Genomic DNA, 23,394 nt, shown 5'->3' with positions numbered 1-23,394 from the left:
TGGAAGTGGGCCATTCAAAGGAACATATTCCTCATGGCGGAACACCTCCCGGGCAAGGACAACCAGATGGCGGATCTGCTCAGCAGACACCGCCACCAAATGCACGAGTGGGAGCTACATCCATCAGTACTCCAACCGTACTTCCAACAGTGGGGTCACCCAGAGATAGACCTATTCGCCACAAGGGAAAACGCAAAATGCCAAAGAGGATGCCCATGCGCACTGTAGTCCACGGGAGGAGCCACCTATCTCGTGATACTTCAAAGACTCTTCCAGGACAACAATGTGCAATCATCCAGACCCAACACTAGGTGGTGATCTATGCACAGATATGAATGTCAGCAGCCCTACATGCCAAGAACAGATGCATACTGGTAAGTAGCATATTCAAAATGTTACAGGTTTGTGGTAGCAGGTCAACATTACCCATTCACGGTACTCCCATTCTGAGTCACCCCTGCCCCCCAGAGTCTTCACAAAGTGTCTGGCGGTAGTAGCTGCTCATCTAAGAAGACAAAGTTGCATGTCTTCCCATACCTAGACGACTGGCTCATCAAAGCCAGCACGTACTAACCATGTCTCAAGCATATTTCCATAACAATTGTTACTTCACCACCTGGGGTTTACAGTAAATGTGTTAAAATCACATCTTCAGCTAACCAAAACTCAGAACTACCTAGGAGCCACTTTAGATACTCAAAGGGCTCTGGCGTTTACCAGAATTCGAAACATTCAGGCGTTAGTTCTCCAGTTTCAAGCCAATCAATCACTTCCAGCTCAATTCTATATGCAACTGCTGGGAATGATGGCGTCTTGCATCACGATCGTCACTTTTTCTGCCACCCTTAGAGGCCCTGTACCCTAACACAACCACACTGCTCTTGCAGGCTGAGTGTCTGGGTACAAGGCAAAACAAAGAGTCGACATGGCATATATCCCTGTGTGCCATGCCCACAACCTACACTGCCCTGGGATACATCAGCCACCCCTCTAGCTGGGTGTCCTATGCCAGTGGTGTGGGCACAGGAGCATGAGCCCTGTGCCCCTATGTGAGAGTGCCATCTTTCTTGCATGGTATGCCCCCACTTGTTGCTGAATTGCTGAATGTACTTTGACTGAGTGTGCCCTGGACTCCTGCCAATCAGGTGCCCAGGGCCTATGTTCCTTCCCTAAAACAAAACAAACCCATATTGGCAAACCCTGGCCACATGTCAGCCCCTGGTAAATGGTACCCTAGGTACCCAGGGCCTTGTGACCAGGGAAGGCCTCTAAGGGCTGCAGCACTCCTTGTGCCACCCTTAGAGGCCCTGTACCCTTACACACACACACACTGCCTCTGCAGGCTGAGTGTTTGGGTGCAAGACAAAACAGAGAGTCGACATGGCACACATCCCTGTGTGCCATGCCCATCACCTACACTGCCATGGCATACATCAGTCACCCCTCTAGCTGGGTGCCTTATGCCAGTGGTGTGGGCACCAGAGCAGGAGCCCTGTGCCCCTACAGTACCCAGGTCCATTCCTGGGCACTGTAAGTGCAGTGCTGCCATTTAAGAGTACATGGTGCGGAGAGCTCGTCAAACACGAACTCCACAGCACCATAATGGCAACACTGAAGACTGAGAAGTTTGGTATCAAACTTCTCAGCACATTAAACCCACACTGATGCCAGTGTGGGATTTAATGTACCAAGCACCCCAGAGGGCATCTTAAAGATGCCCCCTAAAACCTAACCCACTATCCACGTCTGTTCTGAGGCTGCCGAGGCTGCCACACAGCAGACCTGTTGCTGGACCCCTGGGTAGGAGAGCCCCTGCTCTCCTGGGTCTGCAACAATGCACATCCTGGGCGAGGTGCTAAATCTCCTCCCCAGGATGGGCAGGGGGAAGCTTCAAAGGCATGCCGCCTCTGTGAGCTTCCCCAGGCCACTGCAACCCCCCACTCTGGTGGGAAGCTTGGCCGGAAACCCCGAATAAGGACAGGGGATGTGCCAGCCTGCCAACCCCACCCCTCAGGTGGGGGAGGCGAGGTGAAGCACATCTCCGGGCTCTCGCCATCTTGAAGATGGGAAGCCCTTCCCAATCAGGACTAGGCTACTGCCCCCCTCCCACAGGAGAGGGGCAGGAGAGGGGTTGTACCCACCCCAGGACAGGGACCCATTGGTCCCTGCCCTTCACCTACCTGTAACGCTCCTAAATCTAGTATTTAGGGGCATCCTGAACCTTCCTTCCCCAGATTCCAAAATCCGAAGAAGAGCTAGAAGAAAGAAGACCTGCCCTGCAGCTGCTAAGAGGAAGACACCAACTGCTTTGGCCCCAGCCCTACCGGCCTGTCGACCCTCGAACCTGCTCCTGCTCCAACCCAGCATCTCTTGTGGCCAGCAACCTCACCAACCCCGGAGGACCTAGCTACCTTTTGACTCTAAACCCCTGGGACTCCCATGAGTAGAGGCTCTACTCAAAATCTACTTCTAATCCCTGGCAGCAGCCCGGAACCGCGAACCCAGCACACTCTGCACCCGCCAAGCCTGGCCTGTGCCGGAGTTAACAAAGACCACGAGGACGACCCCACGGCGACTGTGACCCCGAGTCCGGCACCCAAGGACCTCCCTCGACACTCCTGAAGAAGCCTGCAGCCTCAGAACCAGGTGCCCCCCCAACCGCGATCCACAGAGGGTAAGCTTTCCCGACACCAAACTCAACTGAGCGCCCGAAGGCTCAAAAGCACCCTGCACCCAGCCACCCGAGTGGCCATGGCAGTGTAACCTCTACACCCATCTACTTCCCCATTTGCCCTGAGCAAGTGACCAGGAGCCCAGCTTCCACAGCCGGGTGGCCTGCTAGTCAGCAGCCACCAACCAAGGCCCCGCTACCTCTCATAGGATAACATTGGGCCTATCTCTCTCTGCACCTGGCCGCCCTTGTGCCGCTGAGGGTGAACCAACTGTACCTACCTGACCCTGGGAGACCCCCGAGTCTATGCTCAGAACCTTAACTCTGCCAGTCGAGTACTTACCTTTAAACCGATAACTCAATTTTCTCCATAGGGTAAGATTGACTGGCTTTTCCTGAAATTTCTTCTAAGTGTGGACTTTTCAAAACTTAAAATATTCACCAAATATCAGCCGAGTAACGAAAACGAAAATACTCACCTGCTCTTAGGTGAGCTCCCAGTGCTGGATCTTGGTGCCCAGCACTGACTCACAACTGTACTTACCAGTAACCCAATTTTCTCCCATAGTAAATCATTGACTGTTTTTCTGTGAAATTTCTTCTGTCAATTTCTGCAAACTTTAAATATTCTTTAAAAATCGTATAATTTCTGAAAACATAATTACTTACCTGTTTTGGATAAAGGTCCCAGTACTGAGTCTAGGTACCCAGTACTGGATTACAAAAGTAACTAGAACATACTATACCAGCAACTTGAATTTTCTGCCATAGGGAATCATTGACTGTTTGCTATGAAATATTTTCTGTCAACTTTTAAAATTGCAAAATATTGTCTAATAATCATCACAGTAATTAAGTAGACTTTTATCACTGGATTCCAAGTACTGACCCAGGACTGAATCTAGGATCCAGTCCTGGAATTCCAAAAGTAATCCTAAAAGTAATCTGTTGCAAATAACTTAAAACTACCATTGAACTCAATGCATTATTGTGTTTAAAATTGTGTTGCCTATTGCAACCACTTGTAACTTTCTAGAAAAGTCAATTGCATATTGCAAAAGTATTTATATAAAGCATCTCATTCTGAGAAAGTATATTTTTTATATATAAACCATTGGCCTAGAGTTCAGTTATTGAGTGTGTGAGACTATTTGCTGGCTGAGTGTGTACAACAAATGCTTTACACTGTGCTCTGATACTGCCTTACTGATCGACCAAGCTACCACTTTAGAGAGTAAGGTTATATCTAACTTTAGCCTCTGCCAAACCTCTGGGGACTGTGGACTCTGTACACCCTGTACCTATTTGGGAACAGTATATACAGAGACACTTTCTCACAGCAGTTCATCCTGTGGCAGGGGGTGTTACACCCTCTACTCAGACAGGTTTTGCTCCTAACCTCCTGAGAACAAAAGGCTATCACCCTTGTGGGGTCAGACACTCTTATGTGGTGGCAGGCTGGCAGAAGCCAGTCAGCAAGCCTTCCAGAGGCTGGTAGGGTTTAAGGGGCACCTCTAAGGTGCCCTCTGAGTGCCTGTTTTGATTAATCCGACACTGGCATCATTGTGGGTTCATCAAGACTAGATGTTTGATACCAAACATCTCTATTTTCAGTGAATCACTCTTGTAGCTGGGGAACTAGTTTTCACCAGGGTCCAGTGCATGGTTTAAAATGACTTCCATGGTCGCTTTCAACGGCAGAAATAGGGCTGACACATATGATATTGAGCACACTGCCTAAGGGCTGTCAGGCCTGCTGTAGGGGTGACTTACAAATATCATATGCAGTGGTAAGGGACATTGCACACAGGTTGTTTTCACTTTTGTCTGAACAAAGACACGCAGCCTGAAATGGCAACCTTGCATGTGCTTGGTGACTGGTCCCTTAGGATGCCACAATTCGTGCTGCCGCCCTTAGTGACCCTCTTTAGTACCTCAGGCCCTTGGTACTCGGGTACCGTTTATTAGGGACTTATAGAGGCTACTAAAGTTTTTGCTGATTGGGGGAACAATTGCACAGTTTTGGGAAAGAGCTCTGGCACTGGGCACCTGATTAGCAGAAACCCAGTGCTATTTCAGTCTAAAATCACATCTTGTACCAGGCAAAAAGTTAGGGTAACTGAGAAATTGCCTCTTTCGCATGGTTAGCCACCACTTTTTGCCTTGTTTTAATGTGGTTTCAATTGTAGTACACAAGGTCCCTGCCAACCAGGTTGCCTGTACCAGTGCTTCTTCCCTAAAAACATATCCCCAATTGGTACTTTTGCCCCTGTAAGTCCCTAGTAGGTGGTACCTTGGGTACCTAGGGCCTGGGAGCTGAAGAGGGTCTACTGGGACCATGCCACAGCCATGCCAGCCAGCACTGCCTGAAGGTATAGGTAAGTCACCCCTCTAGCAGGCATCACAGCCCTAAGGCAGGGTGCACTATAGCACAAGTGAGGACAAAGCTGCAGGAGCAGATATGCCCTTACAATATTGGGGTCCATTCGTTAATACTGTAAGCGCCAAGGAAGTCATGGAGAGTACATGGGCTGGAAACTCGAAAACTTAACTTCCACAGCACCATGATGGCTTCACTGAACAAAGGAGTGTTTGGTATCCAACCACTCAGCTCAATTAACCCTCACTGATGCCAGTGTGGTATTTATTGTAGCATGTACTCAGAGTGCACCTAAGAGGTGCCCCCTGAACCCCTACCAACTCTGGTGTGGTCTCTGACCGGCTGTAGGCAGCCAGCCACCACCAGACATGTTTCTGGACCCCTGTCACTGTTGGGCAATAAGTGTCTTACACTCCTCTGCTCGCCCACAGTACCACTAATAAAGCTCTTTGGGTTTTACATTGAGCCCTGTACACTTTGGGGGAACCCCTGGAATCTCTGCACTGTATAACCGCCTAGAGGTGATACCATATACAGAGCCAGTTTCCTACACCTTCCCCACGTCTTCCATCCAGAAATCCCACAATGGCATGTTTAAGTGTGCTACATAAAACTTTACTTGGCGAACGCTTTACTATATGAAAAGGTAGACCATCCAGATGGCCTTTGTTTTCCTAAATAAAGGTAGATTTGGCTGCTACTACAGTGTACTTCTTAGGTTGTAGAAGGTACCCTTTAGGATTAAAGGTGCTTGTGGGTCAAGGGCCAAAGAACCACCAGCAGTTCGGGTTTACCAACCCTGGTGTGTCCGGGTGCAGAGGTGCTGGTGGCGCTGATAGCCTCAGGCACTACATGGGTTAGTCCAAAGTATCTGAAACAAAAAGGCTGCAAGTGGGGACGTGGGAACAAGTCCGTCAGAACCCAAAAGGGGGCTTGGCTCGTGAGGGTCTATGGACCAATGGGGTGCAGTCGGTATTCGAGAACCCAGGCTGGCGGGCTCGGGTGCAGAGTTGCTTGGCCTGCTGGTCACTTGAGTTGGAGGCACTAAGTGTTCTTGGGTTGACCTGGAAGGGAGGGGGGGAGGGGGGGGAGAAAACAAGACAGCAGGGCCACTTGGTGTGGCCCTCGTCAGTCCTGAAGTACCTCGTCGGCAGGTCGGCTTTTGCGGTGGGCTGGACACTCAACAAGCCTTGGTTGCGGCAAGTGCACTGGTACCCAAGGTTATTGGTGCAAGGGGCCTCCTAGAGGGTAAAGCATCTCAAAACTTGTTGGAGAGATGGGGCTGACCTCTTGGAACCACGGTGACCTCCTGGCGAGATGCTCCCTCGGTGGGCCCAATGGCCAGCAAAACGAAGTACTGGACAAGTGCGGTCGGTGCCTGCAGATGCAGGGAGATGGCTCCTGCACTCCAAGGGAGATGCTGAGTGGTTGGCGAAGTGCTGGACAGCCCTCCAAGGGTGTGGAAGGATGCACAGCTTTTGGACGAGTCAGGTCTTCGCAATTGCCAAAGTGCCAGCAGCCAGGCAGGGTTTGGTGCCAAGTTTGGTGTTGGTCCTCTGCTCTCGCAGTGATGGCTCTTCTTTGTCCTTCTGTTCCCAGGTAGATGAATCTCTGCCACTGGTGTCAGGGGGATGCCTTAATACTAAATGTAGGGACGTTTGGGAGACTGTAGGGTAGTAGCCAATGGGCTTCCTACCCCTGGGGTGTCTCCCCCCCCCCCCTATTTGACCACTTCCTGTGACGAGTGGGCATAATCCTTACCCAGCGTTACTAGTTTCTCCAAAACCAAGATGGTAAAACCCTTCTTTGACTGTGCAGTTCAGGTGGCTTAATTTAGGGGTGTGTCTAGCCTGTAAGTGTGGCGCACCTTCTCACTATCTCATTTTGCGCCCGTTCTGGTGCTAGATGGGCCATCAGGGCAGAGGGAGGTGTTCCCCAGATCTGGGGGAAGCTGGTGTTGCATTTTAAAAAGGGGAGAGGCTTTGAAGCCTCTGGCCTTGAGATGCTAATCTGCTAACCATCCTGCTGGAGGAGGTGTGCATACCTTACACCGAGGCAGGCATTGTTTGTGACTTCTGAGGGCATGGGCTTTCCCTGGGAAGGGGTCAGAAACTCGTCTCTGGTGATAGGCTGGATGTTACCAGTCGGCCAGCATATCGTGTGACTAATAAGGTTTCAGGGGCCACTTCTAAGGTGCGATCTCGGTGCAAGTCATAATACATCCGGTACTGGCATCTGTACGCATTTATCAAGACCAGATGTTTGATACCAAACATCAGTATTTTCAGTGAAGCCATTATGTAGCTGCGTAACTCAGTGACCAGAGCCCAGTACATACCTTAAGATGGCTTACTGATCACTTGCAATGCCTAGCAGTGGAACTAGGCATTACAGGCGCGCATCTGCTCGTGCAGATGTGCCCTCACATGTAACAAAGGCACCCTGCCGTAGTGCTCCAAGGCCTGCTGTAGGGGTGACTTACATATAGTACATGCAGTTGACCGGGGCATGGCGCACACAGTGAGTGTACCATGTTATGTTTTCTGAATGGTTTGCACCATTTCATGCATCCTGCAATGGTAGTCTGCATGCAGTTTGTGTGTGGGTCTCTCAGGATGACAAAAATACATGCTGCAGCCCCTAGGGACCCTCTTTAGTACCCATGCCCAGGGATACCAGTTACTAGGGAATTATAGGGGTGTTCAAGTCCTCGCCAATTGGGTTACAATTGCACATTTGTCTTGTTTTAAGGGAAAGAGCACCAGCCTTTGGGCCAAGTTAGCAGGGACCCAGTGCACAACATCCATACTAGTGAGCAGAAAGTGGGGTTGTAGGAAAGTGCCCCTTTTTGCATTGTCACCCCCTAACTTTTTGCCTGATGCACTTTGACTGGGTGTGCCCTGGGTCCCTGTCAATCAGGTTCCCAGGGCCTGTGTTCTATACCTTTGTTTCCACCATTGTCACGCCTCTGGTTCACATACAGGTCCCTTGTAAAAGATACCACTGGTACCAAGGGCCTTGTGACGAGAGAAGGTCTCTAACGGCTGCAGCATGTGTGTATTGTGCCACCCTCAGAGGCCCCTCCCCAAACACATAAACACTGCCATCAGAGACTGTGAGTTTTGATGCAGACAGAACTTCAGAGTGGACATGGCACACACCCCTGTGTGCCATGCTAATCCAACCACTGCCTGTGGCATGTGTAAGTTGCCACTCTGGCAAGCCTTACAGCCTTAAGGCAGGGTGCACTGTACCACAGGTGAGAGCATAGCTGCATGAGCGCTATACCGCTACAGTGTCGTAAGTCCATTCTCGGACACCTAGTGCAGTGAAGCCATTTTTAGTATTTAGTTTGGTATTAAACTTCTCAGCATAATAAACCCACAATGATGGATTTACTATAAAATGTACTGAGAGGGCATCTTAGAGATGCCCCCTGAAAAACGGCCAGCTTCTAGTGTATTGGCTGACTGGCCAGCCACCACCAGACCGTTTTTTTTTTTTTTAACTTGTTTTTATTTTATTCCACCAGACCGGTTTTTGATCTCTCAGGGTGAGAGCCTTTGTGCTCTCAGAGGTCACAAACAAAGCCTGCGCTGGGTCGAGGTGCTTCACACCTCCCCCTTGCAGAAACAACAACACTTGACAGTGAGCCTCAAAGGCTCTCACCTTCTGTTATGCTGATTTGGGCAGCTCGAACTAGAGGAGATGCCCACCCCCACCCCCCCGTCCCAGCCTCACTTTTTGGCAGCAGGACAGGCGAGAAAATTAGCAGGCAGAGTAGGTGTATCCACCTTAGCTCCTGACCACCCTAGGGGCGTACCAGGCCGAAGTGAACCCCTGGTTTGGAGAATTAGGCCCGGTAGGAATAGGGATGTGCCCCTCTCCCTAAAGGGAGGAGGCACGTAAAGGGTTTAGTCACCCTAGGGGACAGTAGCCATTGGCTACTGCCCTCTGACCTCAGTAACGCCTTAAAATGAGTATTTAATTGCTCCCCTGAACCCCGTTCCTCTGATTCGACGACCTACGAAGGACGATCAAAGAGCCATGCAGCAGTGGAGAAGAAAACAACTGAATTGGCCCCAGCCCTACCAGCCTGCCTCCGCCGCCGCCTCCTCCTCCTCCTCCTCCTCCTCCTCCTCCTCCTCCTCCTCCTCCTCCTCCTCCTCCTCCTCCCTCTCCTCCTCCTCCTCCTCCTCCGACTCCTCCTCCTCCTACTCCTCCTCCTCCTACTCCTCCTCCTCCTCCGACTCCTCCTCCTCCGACTCCGACCCTGCTCCAAAAAATTGGTGTGTCCCACAGTCAGAAACTCTCCAGGAACCACAGTGACCTGAGCTAGCTTCAATAAAAACTCTATCTCCCATGTACACCGGATTTGCCCAGCTAAAGCAACCTCCAACAAGTACTCCAGTGCGTTCTGGTACCGTGAGTCCTCACCACTCTGCACCCGTTGCGCTTGGTCCGGGTCAAAGTGGCCCAATGATCCAGTGACGTCTCCCCGGCAATCCTGACCTGGGATCCAGCGTTGGACGACTTCACCTGAACTTCCCCATGACGCCTGCAGCCTTATTTTAAAGGGTCCCCCGGACTGGATCTACTGAGTGAAATCAGACACCCCTGCACCTGCAGCCCCCAGGCCTTGGAGTGCCCAAACGACAGTGTCCTGGCATCCCCCCACTTTCCAACTAACCCATTCAGTCGTTGAATTTCTTCAACCAGTCTTCTGGACCGAGCCTGCTGCCTTTATCTCCAACCAAGGATCTCCACTGCTTTCTGTAGGGCACCCAACGCCCCCTTTGCACCCGGGCACCCTTGTGCCACTTGTGGTTCAACTTTTGTGCTACTTGGTGGCCCCTACAGTGCCAACCTCAACCCCCAGGGCCTCTGTTCCTGAACCACGGGTACTTACCTGCAACCGGTGCCTCCTCGAGGTGCCCCCAGCTCCGATAGGCTAACATTGGGATCAGTGACCACTGCACCTGGCCTCCCCAGTGCCGCTGGGGGTCCAGTACCTACCTTGTTCCGACCCATGCCCAGTGTTGGTCAAACCCCCCCAAAGACTGAACTTGTACGTTGAGTGTTTACCTGACAATTACTTGTGAGAAAGTGCCCTCTTTCTTGCATGGTATGCCCCCACTTTTCGCTGAATTGCTGAATGTACTTTGACTGAGTGTGCCCTGGACTCCTGCCAATCAGGTGCCCAGGGCCTATGTTCCTTATCATAAAACCTAAAACCCAAATTGGCAAACCCTGGCCACATGTCAGCCCCTGGTAAATGGTACCCAGGGCCTTGTGACCAGGGAAGGCCTCTAAGGGCTGCAGCACTCATTGTGCCACCCTTAGAGGCCCTGTACCCTAACACAAACACACTACCCTGGCAGGCTGAGTGTCTGGGTACAAGACAAAACAGAGTCGACATGGCACACATCCCTGTGTCCCATGCCCACAACCTACACTGCCCTGGCATACATGAGCCACCCCTCTAGCTGGGTGCCCTATGCCAGTGGTGTGGGCACAGGAGCATGAGCCCTGTGCCCTTACAGTACCCAGGTCCATTACTGGGCACTGTAAGTGCAGTGCTGCCATTTAAGAGTATATGGTGCTGGGAGTTTGTCATACACGAACTCCACAGCACCATAAGGGCAACACTGAAGACTGAGAAGTTTGGTATCAAACTTCTCAGCACATTAAACCCGTACTGATGCCAGTGCAGGATTTAATGTACAATTCACGACAGAGGGCATCTTAGAGATGCCCCCTGAAACCTAACCTACGATCCACGTCTTGTCTGAGAGGCTGCCTAGGCTGCCACACAGCAGACATGTTGCTGGACTCCCGGGTGGAGAGGCCCCGCTCTCCTGGGCCTGCAACAATGCACATCCTGGGCGAGGTGCTAGGTCTCCACCCCCAGGATGGGCAGGGGAAGCTTCAAAGGCATGCCGCCTTTGTGGGCTTCTCCAGGCCACTTGCTGTACCCAGCAAACTGGCCCCCACCGGTTCTAACCCCCACTCTGGCGGGAAGACTGGCTGGAAACCCCAAGTAAGGATAGGGGATGTGCCAGCCTGCCAACCCCACCCCTCAGGTGGGGAAGGCGAGGTGAAGCACATCTCCGGGCCCTCGCCATCTTTAAGATAGGAAGCCCTACCCAATCAGGAATAGGCTACTGCCCCACTCCCACAGGAGAGTGGCAGGATAGGGGGTGTGCCCACCCCATGACAGGGACCCAGTGGTCCCTGCCCTTTACCTACCTGTAACGCCCCTAAATTTAGTATTTAGGGGCAACCTGAACCTTCCTTCCTCAGATTCCAGATTCTAAAACAGCGAAGAAGATCAAGAAGAAAGAAGACCTGCCGTGCAGCTGCTAAGAAGAGGAAGACACCAACTGCTTTGGCCCCAGCCCTACCGCCTGTCGACCCTCGAAATCCCGGCATCTCCCGTGGCCAGCAACCTCACAAACCCCGGAGGACCTGGCTACCTTGTGACTCTGAGCACCTGGGACTCCCACGAGCAGTGGCTCTGCTCAAGGCCAGTATCTAACCCCTGGCACCAGCCCGGAACCGCGTACCCTGCACACTCTGGACCCGCCAAGCCTGGCCTGTGCGTAAGTGGACAAAGACCCCGAGGACGTCCCCCTGGCGACTGTGACCCCGAATCCGGCACCCAAGGACCCACCTCGACGCTCCTAACGACGCATGCAGCCTCAGAACCAGGGACCCCCCCAACCGCGAACAACAGAGGGTAAGATTTCCCGACTCCTAAAGGCACCCCTGCACCCGGCGTTCTGCAGCCCCCTGTGCCCGGCTCCTGGGTACCTACCTATCCTCCAACTACCCAACTTACCACTCGAAGTGGTGGGCACACCTGAAGAGTCTTCGTCCCCGAGCTTGCAGCCTTTGTTCGTCCTTGAGCTTTCCCTTTGAAATCCATTGAGCGCCCGAAGGCTCAAAAGAACCCTGCACCCTGCCGCCCGAGTGGCCCTGGCAGTGCAACTTCTACTCCTACCTACTTCCCCATTTGCCCTGAGTAAGTGACCAGGAGCCCAGCTCCCACAGCCGCATGGCCTGCTAGTCAGCAGCCACCAACCAAGGCCCCCCTGCCTCCCATAGGATAACATTGGGCCTAACTCACTCTGCACCCGGCTGCCCCTGTGCCGCTGAGGGTGTAACAACTGTACTTACGTGACCCTGGGAGACCCCTGAGTCTATGACCAAAACCTTAACTCTGCCAGTCGAGTACTTAACGAAAAGCCGATAACTCACTTTTCTTCCATAGCGTAACATTGACTGGCTTCTTCTGAAATTTCTTTTAAGTGTGAAGTTTCTAAACTTTAAAATATTCACCTAAAATCACCGAGTAACGAAAACGGAAATACTCACCTGCTATTAGGAGAGATCCCAGTGCTGGATCTTGGTGCCCAGCACTGACCCTGAAAAGTACTCCCAACCGTACTTACCACTAACTCAATTTTCTCCCACAGGAAACCATTGACTGTTTTTCTGTGAAATTTCTTCTAAGTGTCGATTTTGCAAACTTATAAATATTCCTTAAAAATCGCCTGTATAACTTAAACGCAGTTTCTCAACTGCTTACAGGTGGCACACTAGTGCTGGATCCAGGATCCAACACTGGCCTACAAAAAGTGACTATAACCCCACTAACCTGCTAAGTGAATTTCCTTCCATAGGATAACATTGGTAATTTGATCAGAAAAAGTTTCTAAGTGTAAACTTTTAAAATAGCAAAATATTGCCTAAAAATCACAACAGTAACTAAAAAGTATTTATTCACTTGTTTCCAAGAACTTTCCCAGGACTGAATCTAGGATCCAGTCCTGGAATTAGAAAAGTAATCCTGAAAGTAATCAAGTGCACATAACTTAAAATTCCCATTGAGCTCAATGTATTATTGTGTTTGAAGTTGTGTTGCCTATTACAACAAACAGTAACTATTACCTACATAAGTAAATTGCATATTGCAAAGTACTTAACTAAAGCATCTCATTCTGAGAAAGTATATTTTGATACCTATTGTTGGTTCTAAAATAAAACAACCATATATTTTTTTATACAAACCATTGGCCTAGAGTTCAGTTCTTGTGTGTGAGACCATTTGCTGACTGAGTGTGTACAACAAATGCTTTACACTGTCCTCTGATACTGCCTTACTGCTCGACCAAGCTACCACTTTAGAGAGTAAGGTTATATCTAACTTTAGCCTCTGCTAAACCTCTGGGGACTGTGGACTCTGTACACCCTGTACCTATTTGGGAACAGTATGTACAGAGCCACTTTCCTACATTACTTACCTGCCTTTCCTCCCATAGGATTGCATTGGTTTCTCTCTGTATTGCACTAAGTGTTGATACTGAGAATAATACGAAGTATCTCTTTGACATTGAGAATACTTTCGTGCACCTGTTAAGTATTTGTAATGCTTATACAAACACTTGACAACTTTATATTGAAAGAATTGCATTTCTGAAAAGTCTACTTACCTGTAACAGAGTTCCACTTGGTTCCTAAAATAAAAGTAACTAAAGTAATCTTTTTCTACAACAATTGGCCTGGAGTCAGTCATTGAGTGTGCTCCTGCCTTGTATGAGTGTGCACACCAAATGCATTCACACTACCCTCTGCTACGTCTAACTGCTCAGCCCAGCTACCAGTAGATTCAGAGGAAGGTATTCTCTACTTTATCCTCTGCTACACCTTTGGGGACTCACTGGACTCTGTTCACACTAGATCTCTTTTGATATAGTATATACAGAGCCAGCTTCCTACAGGGGGTGACCATGTCAAAAAGTGGCACTTTCCTACAAATGAGCTGCGCGTCAAAAAGCCATCCGCTGAATTTCTTCTCAAAATGTCCTAAGTACTACTCCCCAGTCTTTCCTTTCAAATGTCATACCTGACTTTAACATTAATCAGGCCATTTTGTTACTGTCTGTGCAACCGCCCCAGCAGAAAGGTCGCTTTATACATTAAGAAGCAATGATGGGAAACTATGGGTCTGGCCTCACTGGGTTAACACTCTCTTGTCAGTCTGTGGGTAGAAAGGTGGTGCCCGGCATCACCCCTTTGCTGTCCGAGATAATTGATGCCTTCTTGTAAAGCCAAGGCTCATTTTACCGGAGAAATGTCCCAGTGTCCGAGATTTGCAAATTGCCCACCGTGAGACTGGTCCATAGCTTCGCAATACATTACTGCATGGATTTAGGCTCCGAGATCAAGGATTTCTTTCCTGTTCGACATGTATTTTCAATCGTGTTTGAATTTTAATTCCAAACGGCGCCTTATTGGGTGGACCTCTCCGAGCACCACCTTTGCGTGATTGGACCCTAACCTTTTCACCTTGGACTTGTTCAAATTCATAAACCACCAAGAGTCTCCCTCTTTAAACCATGAGCATAGATAAAATGTGGTTTGCTCGGGTTCTTATTCAGACTTACCAGCCTGGATGAGTCGCTTCAGTGACACTGCGGTGGTTTCTGGGACATAAGCGCACTTCTGTTGAGTCATGAAGTGAGGTCAACCGCCTTTTTTGTTTATTGGGGAAGCAGGGTCATTGTATTGGTCCTTCCAAACAAATTATTTCATATTTTCACACTTCAATTCAAATTGGCTCCATTAAAATAAAATAAACAATGTTGCGTCCTATGGACAGGTTTTTCTTCTATATGTTGACATTATTTCCAGAATATTGGATGTAGGCTGAGATATTTGTATTCAAAGATGATGCCTATAATGGTGATGTCATATTAGAATCAAGTAACCTTTGCTTCCTTTCTGGATCGCTCAGTCATTTTTCTATTAATCTCTGTAGGAGAAGTCGAAACTGGAGAGTGAACTCGCAAACTTCAGCCCTCGTATCAATGACATCAAGCGTGTGATCCAGAGCCGCGATCGGGAGATGAACGAACTGAAGGATAAAATGAATGTGGTAAGTGCTGGTGGGCAGAGCTCAACGCGGCAGTGGGAGGGGGCTTTCTTCCTGGATCTGGCTAACATGACAAGAAGTGTTGTTCAGGGCTGTAGCGACCTGCATGCGTTCACTATGAGGGGTGTTTTGGGTAGGGAATAAAAGGGTCTGAGATTCAGAAAGGGTTGTCTTTGTCTGGAGAATAGTATAAACTTGCATATCTGACATCGAGCCCTTGATTCAAAGCTGCACCTGTAGCCAAAGTGGCCAGGAGATTGTGTCAGCATGCTGGCAGACTTTGAGGTATGGGAGGGGCTACCTCGGATTAGAGAGAGTGAACTCAGTGGCTACAGCTCATTCCGGAATGTGAGTCCGAGGCGTAACTGAGATGGATATGGTCTGTGTGCGCGGGGAGTCTTCGTGAAGGGAAAGCACTCCCTCCCCTGCTGTCGTAAGCTCCAGCATCAAGCACTAATTAGGAGTCAGACAGAGCTGAATGATCTGTAGGAGAAGATGAATGTGAACTGTGTGTGGGGAGAACTTTGCGTGTGACTGAGCTAACCCACACTTCTGCTCAGTTCTGCACAGTTCAAGGTACGGATAGCGGAGAGTCCTATGTAGGTTCACTTTCATTCCTGACCAATGCTTCCTTTTGCAGGTGGAGGATGAAGTCTTCGAGGAGTTCTGTCGTGAGATTGGTGTGAGGAACATTCGCGAGTTTGAGGAGGAGAAAGTGAAGAGGCAGAATGAGATTGCCAAGAAAAGGTATTTCTGGTCCCTCACCCGCGTCACGGGCCTTTCTGTTCTCTTAGGCAGTTTATTGTTGCTTGGAAATGTTCTTTTCCATTATCTGCTCATTGCGGCCGCTCCTGCTTGTTATATTGTTATGGAGGAAGTGAACTGCTGCCTCCTCTGTATCTTGTGCTTTTTACCATCCTGAGAATGCCAGTAGAGCTCTGTTTTCTGCAGCAAGGAGCTGAGTTTCGAATGGAAAAATTAGCCCTTGAATTTTCTGTGCTGGGGCCAAAACTTGGAAAACAATTTCTCTTCCAGGTAAGACAAATCCATTTGCTGCCCGTCAATGGCTGTTGGCTTTCTTGCTATTGCCTCTTTCCTGCTGTGACTTTTGCTTTGTGCCTCGATGTGGTCCAGATTGTGGGTTGTGCCTTATAATGAAATGAATAGGTTGGTTGCCTCTGCTTTTGAAATCCGGTGCACATCACTCTGCTCTTTATTTCGTAACAGGCTGGAGTTCGAGAACCAGAAAACCCGTCTTGGCATCCAGCTGGACTACGAGAAGAACCAGCTGAAGGAGGACCAGGGCAAGGTGCACACCTGGGAGCAGTCCGTCAAGAAGGACGAAAATGAGATTGAGAAGCTTAAGAAGGTACTTGGGCGCTTTCAAGAAATCACAAGAGTGGTTGTGTGAGGCTGGAGATAAGCAAGGAATTCCTACCCTTGGCTGAGATGATCCCGAGCCGTGGTGCCGAGCCACGACCGAGATGGTGTTTAATGTGACCGAGAAGCACTAAGTGCTGGGGCATTTGGTGGTAACTGGTCAGTGTCCTCTGTAGCAACTGTTGTCTAGCAGTGGAGACCCTGGCCTCTTGCGGGCGCCCTCGGGTTAACCAAGTTACTCCTTTAGGACACTTGACTTTATCGAGGTAGTGCAGTCGAGCAATCAAGGCTTACTCCCAGAGGTGGAGGGGGTGAGAAACGCCAATGCATTTCAGCACAGTAAATTGCGCTCAATAACTTTGCTGTATAATTCATGATACAACTTTAAAGGCTACTTTTATTAATTGCTGGGTTAAAAGAGCAGCTAAACCAATGATGTACACAGAAACAAGGTGCAATCACTAGTGCTAGCAATTGAAATCAGTATCCTGGCCCCCACTGTCCCACAATTGCTGGCTGAGATGCTGACTGTGCAACCGCCAAGCGCACCCCCCCCCCCCCCCCCCCCCCCCCCAAAGATCTCCACACCAAACTGCAACACAGCGCATAGGTAACACGAGACCTGGTGTGAGAGATGGTGTCTTGGCATAGTCTCTTTACCATCCTCTTGATTTGACGGACTCCTTCCAGTACTCACTTTAGAGCTGTTTTTCCTCTATTTGATGAAGCATTCTTGTGTTCTACCCCAAATGCCCCTCCGTGCTTCTTCCTCGCATACTTCTCCCCTGCAGTTGGTGTCGGACTCACCCATGTCCCCCCCCAATACTGCTGTCACCCTTGTGGGCAGCCCATGCTCTCAAGTGCTTGTCCCCCACCTGATAGGTTCTAGAGATAAAACCTATAGGCTTTGCCAATACTTGCTTTTAGGTTATGGCCAGCGCAACACATGAAAAGGGGAGAATTGTTCTTACTGTAGTTGAGGGGGAAATTGGTTGGGAAAAGGGATGGTTATTCTCCCTGCTTGGCACACCAGACCGCTACAGTTTTGGTCAGTGAAAAGAGGGCGTGTTGGTTGTTAAAGCTGCAGAGGTCGAAGACATCCTGTAGAGGAAACATCATGTCGGGCAGAACCACACAGTGCATTCTATGCACATTAACCTTGCACTCTATCTCTCCTCAAATACACACTACACATCACATGCTGTGGGCGCACACAGGCACACGTTGTCTCTTATAGGAAATTCTGAGGCATTTAGGAGTGGAGCCTTTCCCCCACAGGGGTGCAGGTAAAGGGGCTGGGGCCCTTTAACTACAGTCAGCTGTCATTGGACTCATGTCCTGGTTTGTGGGGAAGGTCGCCATTCTGAACTGTGGATTTGACTTCACATTTGTAATTGTCATTGCATTTATATAACGCTTACTACCTGTGAGAAAATGGGGCTCTGTTGCAGTAACCCCCGTTCCCCCCCCCCCCCCTCACGCTTTGCCTGGCTTTTGATGCAACTTTGGCTGTAGAGTGCTGGGTCCCTGCTGTCCAGGTTCCCAGTCTTCTTTCCCTAAAAACATGTCCACATTCACTGACCCCCTGTAAGTCACTGGTAAGTGCCTGGAGGCTGAAGAGGGTCCCCTGGGATCCCCGACCCCTCCCCCCTCCCCTCATCTAGGACCCTGCCGCTGACATGCCCCTGTGAGGTGGAAAAATGACCAAGTCACCCCGCTAGCAGTCCTTACCAGCCCTAAGGCAGGGTGCGCTATATCCCAGGTGTGGGCATATCTGCTTGAGCAGATATGCCCCTACATTATATGGGGCTGTTCCCTAATATTGGAAGTGCCAGGGAAGCCATAGAGAGTACATGGGCTGGGAACTGACAACTCGAGTCCCCCAACCCCAGGATGATTTCACTGAAACCAGGAGTGTTTGGTACCAAACAGCTGCTTGTAATAAATCCACACTTATGTCCGTGTGAGATTTATTAAAACATGTACTCAGGGCGCCTCAGAGGTGCCCCCTGAAAATCTGCCAACCCTGGTGTGGTCTCTACCCAGCTGTAGGCAGCCATCCACCACCTGACGTGTTTCTGGACCCCTGGGTGGAGAGCCCCTGCTCTCGGGGACCAAAAACAAAGCACATCCTGGGCAGAGGTGTCATATCTGCTCCCCCAGGTTGGCCAGTGCTCAAAGAGGGAAGCGTTAAAGGCCTGCCGTCTTTGTAATGCAACCCCCAGCCTTCGCTGCTTGCAGACAATGGCAGCCCCTAGTTTTCATCCCCACTTTGGGGGAGAACACCGGCAGGAAAATTCAAAAAGTTAGGTGATCCCACTTCTGCCAACCCCTAAGGTGGGTAAAGTGAGGTGAAGCACAACTTTCAGTCCCCAACATCTTGAAGATGGGGGGGGGGGACCCCTCCAATCAGGGCTTGGGCTATGCCCCCTCCCACTGGAGGGTGGCATCATAGAGGGTGTAGTCACCCCAGGTAAGATGACCATTGACCTACCTGTTACTCCCCTGAAACTCCCCTAAATTTAGCATTTAGGTGCCCCCCCCCCCAGACCTGGCCCTAAGATCTGTGACGACCTAAGAAGAAAGAAGACACCCTGCAGCAGAAGCCAGAGGACAACTGCCTTGGCCCCAGTCCTACCGGCCTATCTTCAGCTTCAATGACCCTGCAAACTGTCTTGCAACAACAACGACGAGTAGTGTTGCCTTCAATAAAGACTCCAATATCCCGAGAACAGCGTACCTGTCCTGAAGAAACCGACGCCAAAGACTCCAAATCCGCATCCCCAGCCCACTTTGCACCCGATGCCCAAGGCCACAGTCTGAGTGCCTCTCCTGTGCAGTGAAGTCTCACTGGTGATCCTGACCTTTGTGTCCAGCGTTGGCTGACCTCTCCATTGTAAACATGTTGTGCAATAAATGTCTTACACTCCTCTGTGTTAGGCCTAAGGCTGCTCGCTCACACTACCACTAATAGAGCACTTTGGTTTTTGCATTGAGCCCTATACGCTTTTGGGAATCCCCCAGACTCTGTGCACGGTATTACCACCTAATGATGATCTGTACAGAGCCAGCTTCCTATACTACCCCCGATAGAAGACTTTGGGTTTACATTGAGCCCTGTACACGTCTGGGGATCCCCTGGACTCTGTGCGGTATTACCCCCTAATGATGATATGTACAGAGCCAGCTTCCTATACTACCACTAATAGAGCACTTTGGGTTTACATTGAGCCCTGTACACTTTTGGGGATCCCCTGGACTCTGTGCACGGTATTACCACCTAATAATGATCTGTACAGAGCCAGCTTCCTATACTACACCCGATAGAGCACTTTGGGTTTACATTGAGCCCTGTACACTTTTGGGGATCCCCTGGACTCTGTGCACGGTATTACCACCTAATAATGATCTGTACAGAGCCAGCTTCCTATACTACCCCCGATAGAGCACTTTGGGTTTACATTGAGCCCTGTACACTTTTGGGGATCCCCTGGACTCTGTGCACGGTATTACCACCTAATAATGATCTGTACAGAGCCAGCTTCCTATACTACACCCGATAGAGCACTTTGGGTTTACATTGAGCCCTGTACACTTTTGGGGATCCCCTGGACTCTGTGCACGGTATTACCACCTAATAATGATCTGTACAGAGCCAGCTTCCTATACTACCCCCGATAGAGCACTTTGGGTTTACATTGAGCCCTGTACACTTTTGGGGATCCCCTGGACTCTGTGCACGGTATTACCACCTAATGATGATCTGTACAGAGCCAGCTTCCTATACTACCCCCGATAGAGCACTTTGGGTTTACATTGAGCCCTGTACACTTTTGGGGATCCCCTGGACTCTGTGCACGGTATTACCCCCTAATGATGATCTGTACAGAGCCAGCTTCCTATACTACCCCCGATAGAGCACTTTGGGTTTACATTGAGCCCTGTACACTTCTGGGGATCCCCTGGACTCTGTGCACGGTATTACCCCCTAATGATGATATGTACAGAGCCAGCTTCCTATACTACCACTAATAGAGCACTTTGGGTTTACATTGAGCCCTGTACACTTCTGGGGATCCCCTGGACTCTGTGCACGGTATTACCCCCTAATGATGATATGTACAGAGCCAGCTTCCTATACTACCCCTCATAGAGCACTTTGGGTTTACATTGAGCCCTGTACACTTCTGGGGATCCCCTGGACTCTGTGTGTGGTAGTACCTAATGATGATATGTACAGAGCCAGCTTCCTATACTACCCCTCATAGAGCACTTTGGGTTTACATTGAGCCCTTTACACTTTTGGAATCCCCTGGACTCTGTGCACGGTATTACCACCTAATGATGATCTGTACAGAGCCAGCTTCCTATACTACCCCTCATAGAGGACTTTGGGTTTACATTGAGCCCTGTACACTTCTGGGGATCCCCTGGACTCTGTGCACGGTATTACCCCCTAATGATGATCTGTACAGAGCCAGCTTCCTATACTACCACTAATAGAGCACTTTGGGTTTACATTGAGCCCTGTACACGTCTGGGGATCCCCTGGACTCTATGCACGGTATTACCACCTAATGATGATAATATGTACAGAGCCAGCTTCCTATACTACCCCTCATAGAGCACTTTGGGTTTACATTGAGCCCTTTACACTTTTGGAATCCCCTGGACTCTGTGCACGGTATTACCACCTAATGATGATAATATGTACAGAGCCAGCTTCCTATACTACACCCGATAGAGCACTTTGGGTTTACATTGAGCCCTGTACACTTCTGGGGATCCCCTGGACTCTGTGTGTGGTAGTACCTAATGATGATATGTACAGAGCCAGCTTCCTATACTACCCCTCATAGAGGACTTTGGGTTTACATTGAGCCCTGTACACTTCTGGGGATCCCCTGGACTCTATGCACGGTATTACCCCCTAATGATGATATGTACAGAGCCAGCTTCCTATACTACCCCTCATAGAGGACTTTGGGTTTACATTGAGCCCTGTACACTTCTGGGGATCCCCTGGACTCTGTGTGTGGTAGTACCTAATGATGATATGTACAGAGCCAGCTTCCTATACTACCACTAATAGAGCACTTTGGGTTTACATTGAGCCCTGTACACGTCTGGGGATCCCCTGGACTCTGTGCGGTATTACCCCCTAATGATGATATGTACAGAGCCAGCTTCCTATACTACCCCTGACAAGGCATTGAAGCGCTTTTCAGCGAGTAACACGCTACTCTGGAACCGAAAAAGGATTAGTGATGAATTAGTAAAGGGAAATAAGAAATTAATTTGAGAGGTGGACATGTGAGTGTGTTATTAGTGTTGAAAAGAATAGTGGATGGGTAGAAGATGAAGGGGGTTGCATTTATATAGCGCTTGGTACCCCTGATGCACCATCAAAAGCGTTTTTCGGAGACTAGCACGCTACTTGGGGACTCAAACACATGCAATTAATTTCAGCGGTGGACATGTGTGTTAGTTGGATGAAAAAGGAGGGATAGAAGAGGGAAGGGTCTAGAAAGAGTTTATTTGGCGATCCTAGCAGCAGGAGCAGGTCTGGGATGAGTGGGGGGGAGGGGGAGAGTCCAAGGGAAGGGTGTAGAAAGGCTTGTTTGGAGGATCTGAATAGTAAAAGAGGTTTGAGATGATGCAAGGAGGGGTAGAGGAGGGAAGAGTCTAGAAAGGGTTATTTTGTTAATCCTAGTAAGAGAGTGGGGGTAGAGGATATATTGTGGGACGTATGGGGAGAGATATAGGGCAGTGCATTGGAGATGCATTCGAAGTAAAGTAATAGATATAAAGATACACGAGTACATGGAAGGTATGCATGTAGAAGTAAGCTCGTATATCTAGATTTAAGGTATATTAAATAACCTCAGACTTTCAAGTGTTGCTGTACTTAAAGCAAATGTTTTGGTTTTTATTTATATATATAGTTTTCCTCCCAATAATGAAGCAGTTGTAGATGAATAGTTATTATAAACATGTACTTATTTATGCAGTGACCTATATACTTGTTAAACATAGAAAAATCAAACCATAAGAAATGTACATTTGTTAAGCAGAACTAATGAAAATCTTTATATTGACAAATAGGATTATTATACACTTTTATACAAAGGAATACAAATAGCCAGGTACACATATATAATCCAAATAGATGCTTATCTTGTTAGTTAGTGCGCCCCATTACTGTTACAGCCTCTGCTCCACTGTAGAACATTTCACACACTCGTAGAGCACTATCTTGTTAGTTAGTGCGCCCCATTACTGTTACAGCCTCTGCTCCACTGTAGAACATTTCACACACTCGTAGAGCACTATCTTGTTAGTTAGTGCGCCCCATTACTGTTACAGCCTCTGCTCCACTGTAGAACATTTCACACACTTGTAGAGCACTATCTTGTTAGTGCGCCCTGTAGGAGAGTAGGATCTGCACTTATGTTGCCCTCACTTGTTTTCTGATGTATACGCTGGTTTCTGGCTATAGTCTAGCTGGGTCCCTGCTAATCAGGGCCCCAGTCTCTCTGATCTCTCTAAACAACTTGGTGTGCATATTAGATGCACTAGTGATTGGATACTGTGGTACCTTATGAGCCCCTAGTACTTGGTACCTTAGGTACCTAGGGCATTGGCACTTCACAGACCTACCAGGGGCTGAAGCATGTATTATGCCACCCCTGGGAAGCAGACTAAATCTGACACCAGAGGCCTGCTACTGCAGCCTGTGTGAGGTAGTGTTAGCACTCCTCACTGAGGTATAGGTTCCTATATCTCACCATACACACACATATAAACCTATCAGTCACCCCTATGGCAGGCCCTATCAATCCTGAGGGCAGGGTGCTTGGTTTCCTATGTGAGGGGGTGCTTCTTCCTGAGCAGGACCCCTCGGCAGCTGGCAGTGTCTATTATCTGCTGCTTTTTGTGGATGCGGTTAAACCATATACTTTTAAGTGCATTATAACTAGGGCTTCCGGTTTTCCGTTTAAATGGATTTTTACATATAAATACAGA

General features: G+C 49.3%; 1 protein-coding gene across 1 annotated transcript in view; it reads left to right on the top strand.

Moving 5' to 3' along the window:
• SMC1A (structural maintenance of chromosomes 1A) overlaps positions 1 to 23,394 on the top strand; it is a 294,818-nt gene that overhangs the window by 175,650 nt on the left and 95,774 nt on the right. The window contains exons 14-16 of the mRNA XM_085629913.1: positions 14,875 to 14,991; positions 15,629 to 15,735; positions 16,216 to 16,357. Of these exons, the coding sequence (XP_085486039.1) occupies positions 14,875 to 14,991; positions 15,629 to 15,735; positions 16,216 to 16,357 (366 nt within the window). The remainder of the gene's footprint in view (positions 1 to 14,874; positions 14,992 to 15,628; positions 15,736 to 16,215; positions 16,358 to 23,394) is intronic.

Source organism: Triturus cristatus, chromosome 10 (genome assembly GCF_964204655.1).
Source record: "Triturus cristatus chromosome 10, aTriCri1.1, whole genome shotgun sequence".
Classification (NCBI taxonomy): domain Eukaryota; kingdom Metazoa; phylum Chordata; class Amphibia; order Caudata; family Salamandridae; genus Triturus; species Triturus cristatus.
Note: the sequence above shows the minus strand (reverse complement) of the source record. Positions and strands in the feature narration are given on the sequence as shown.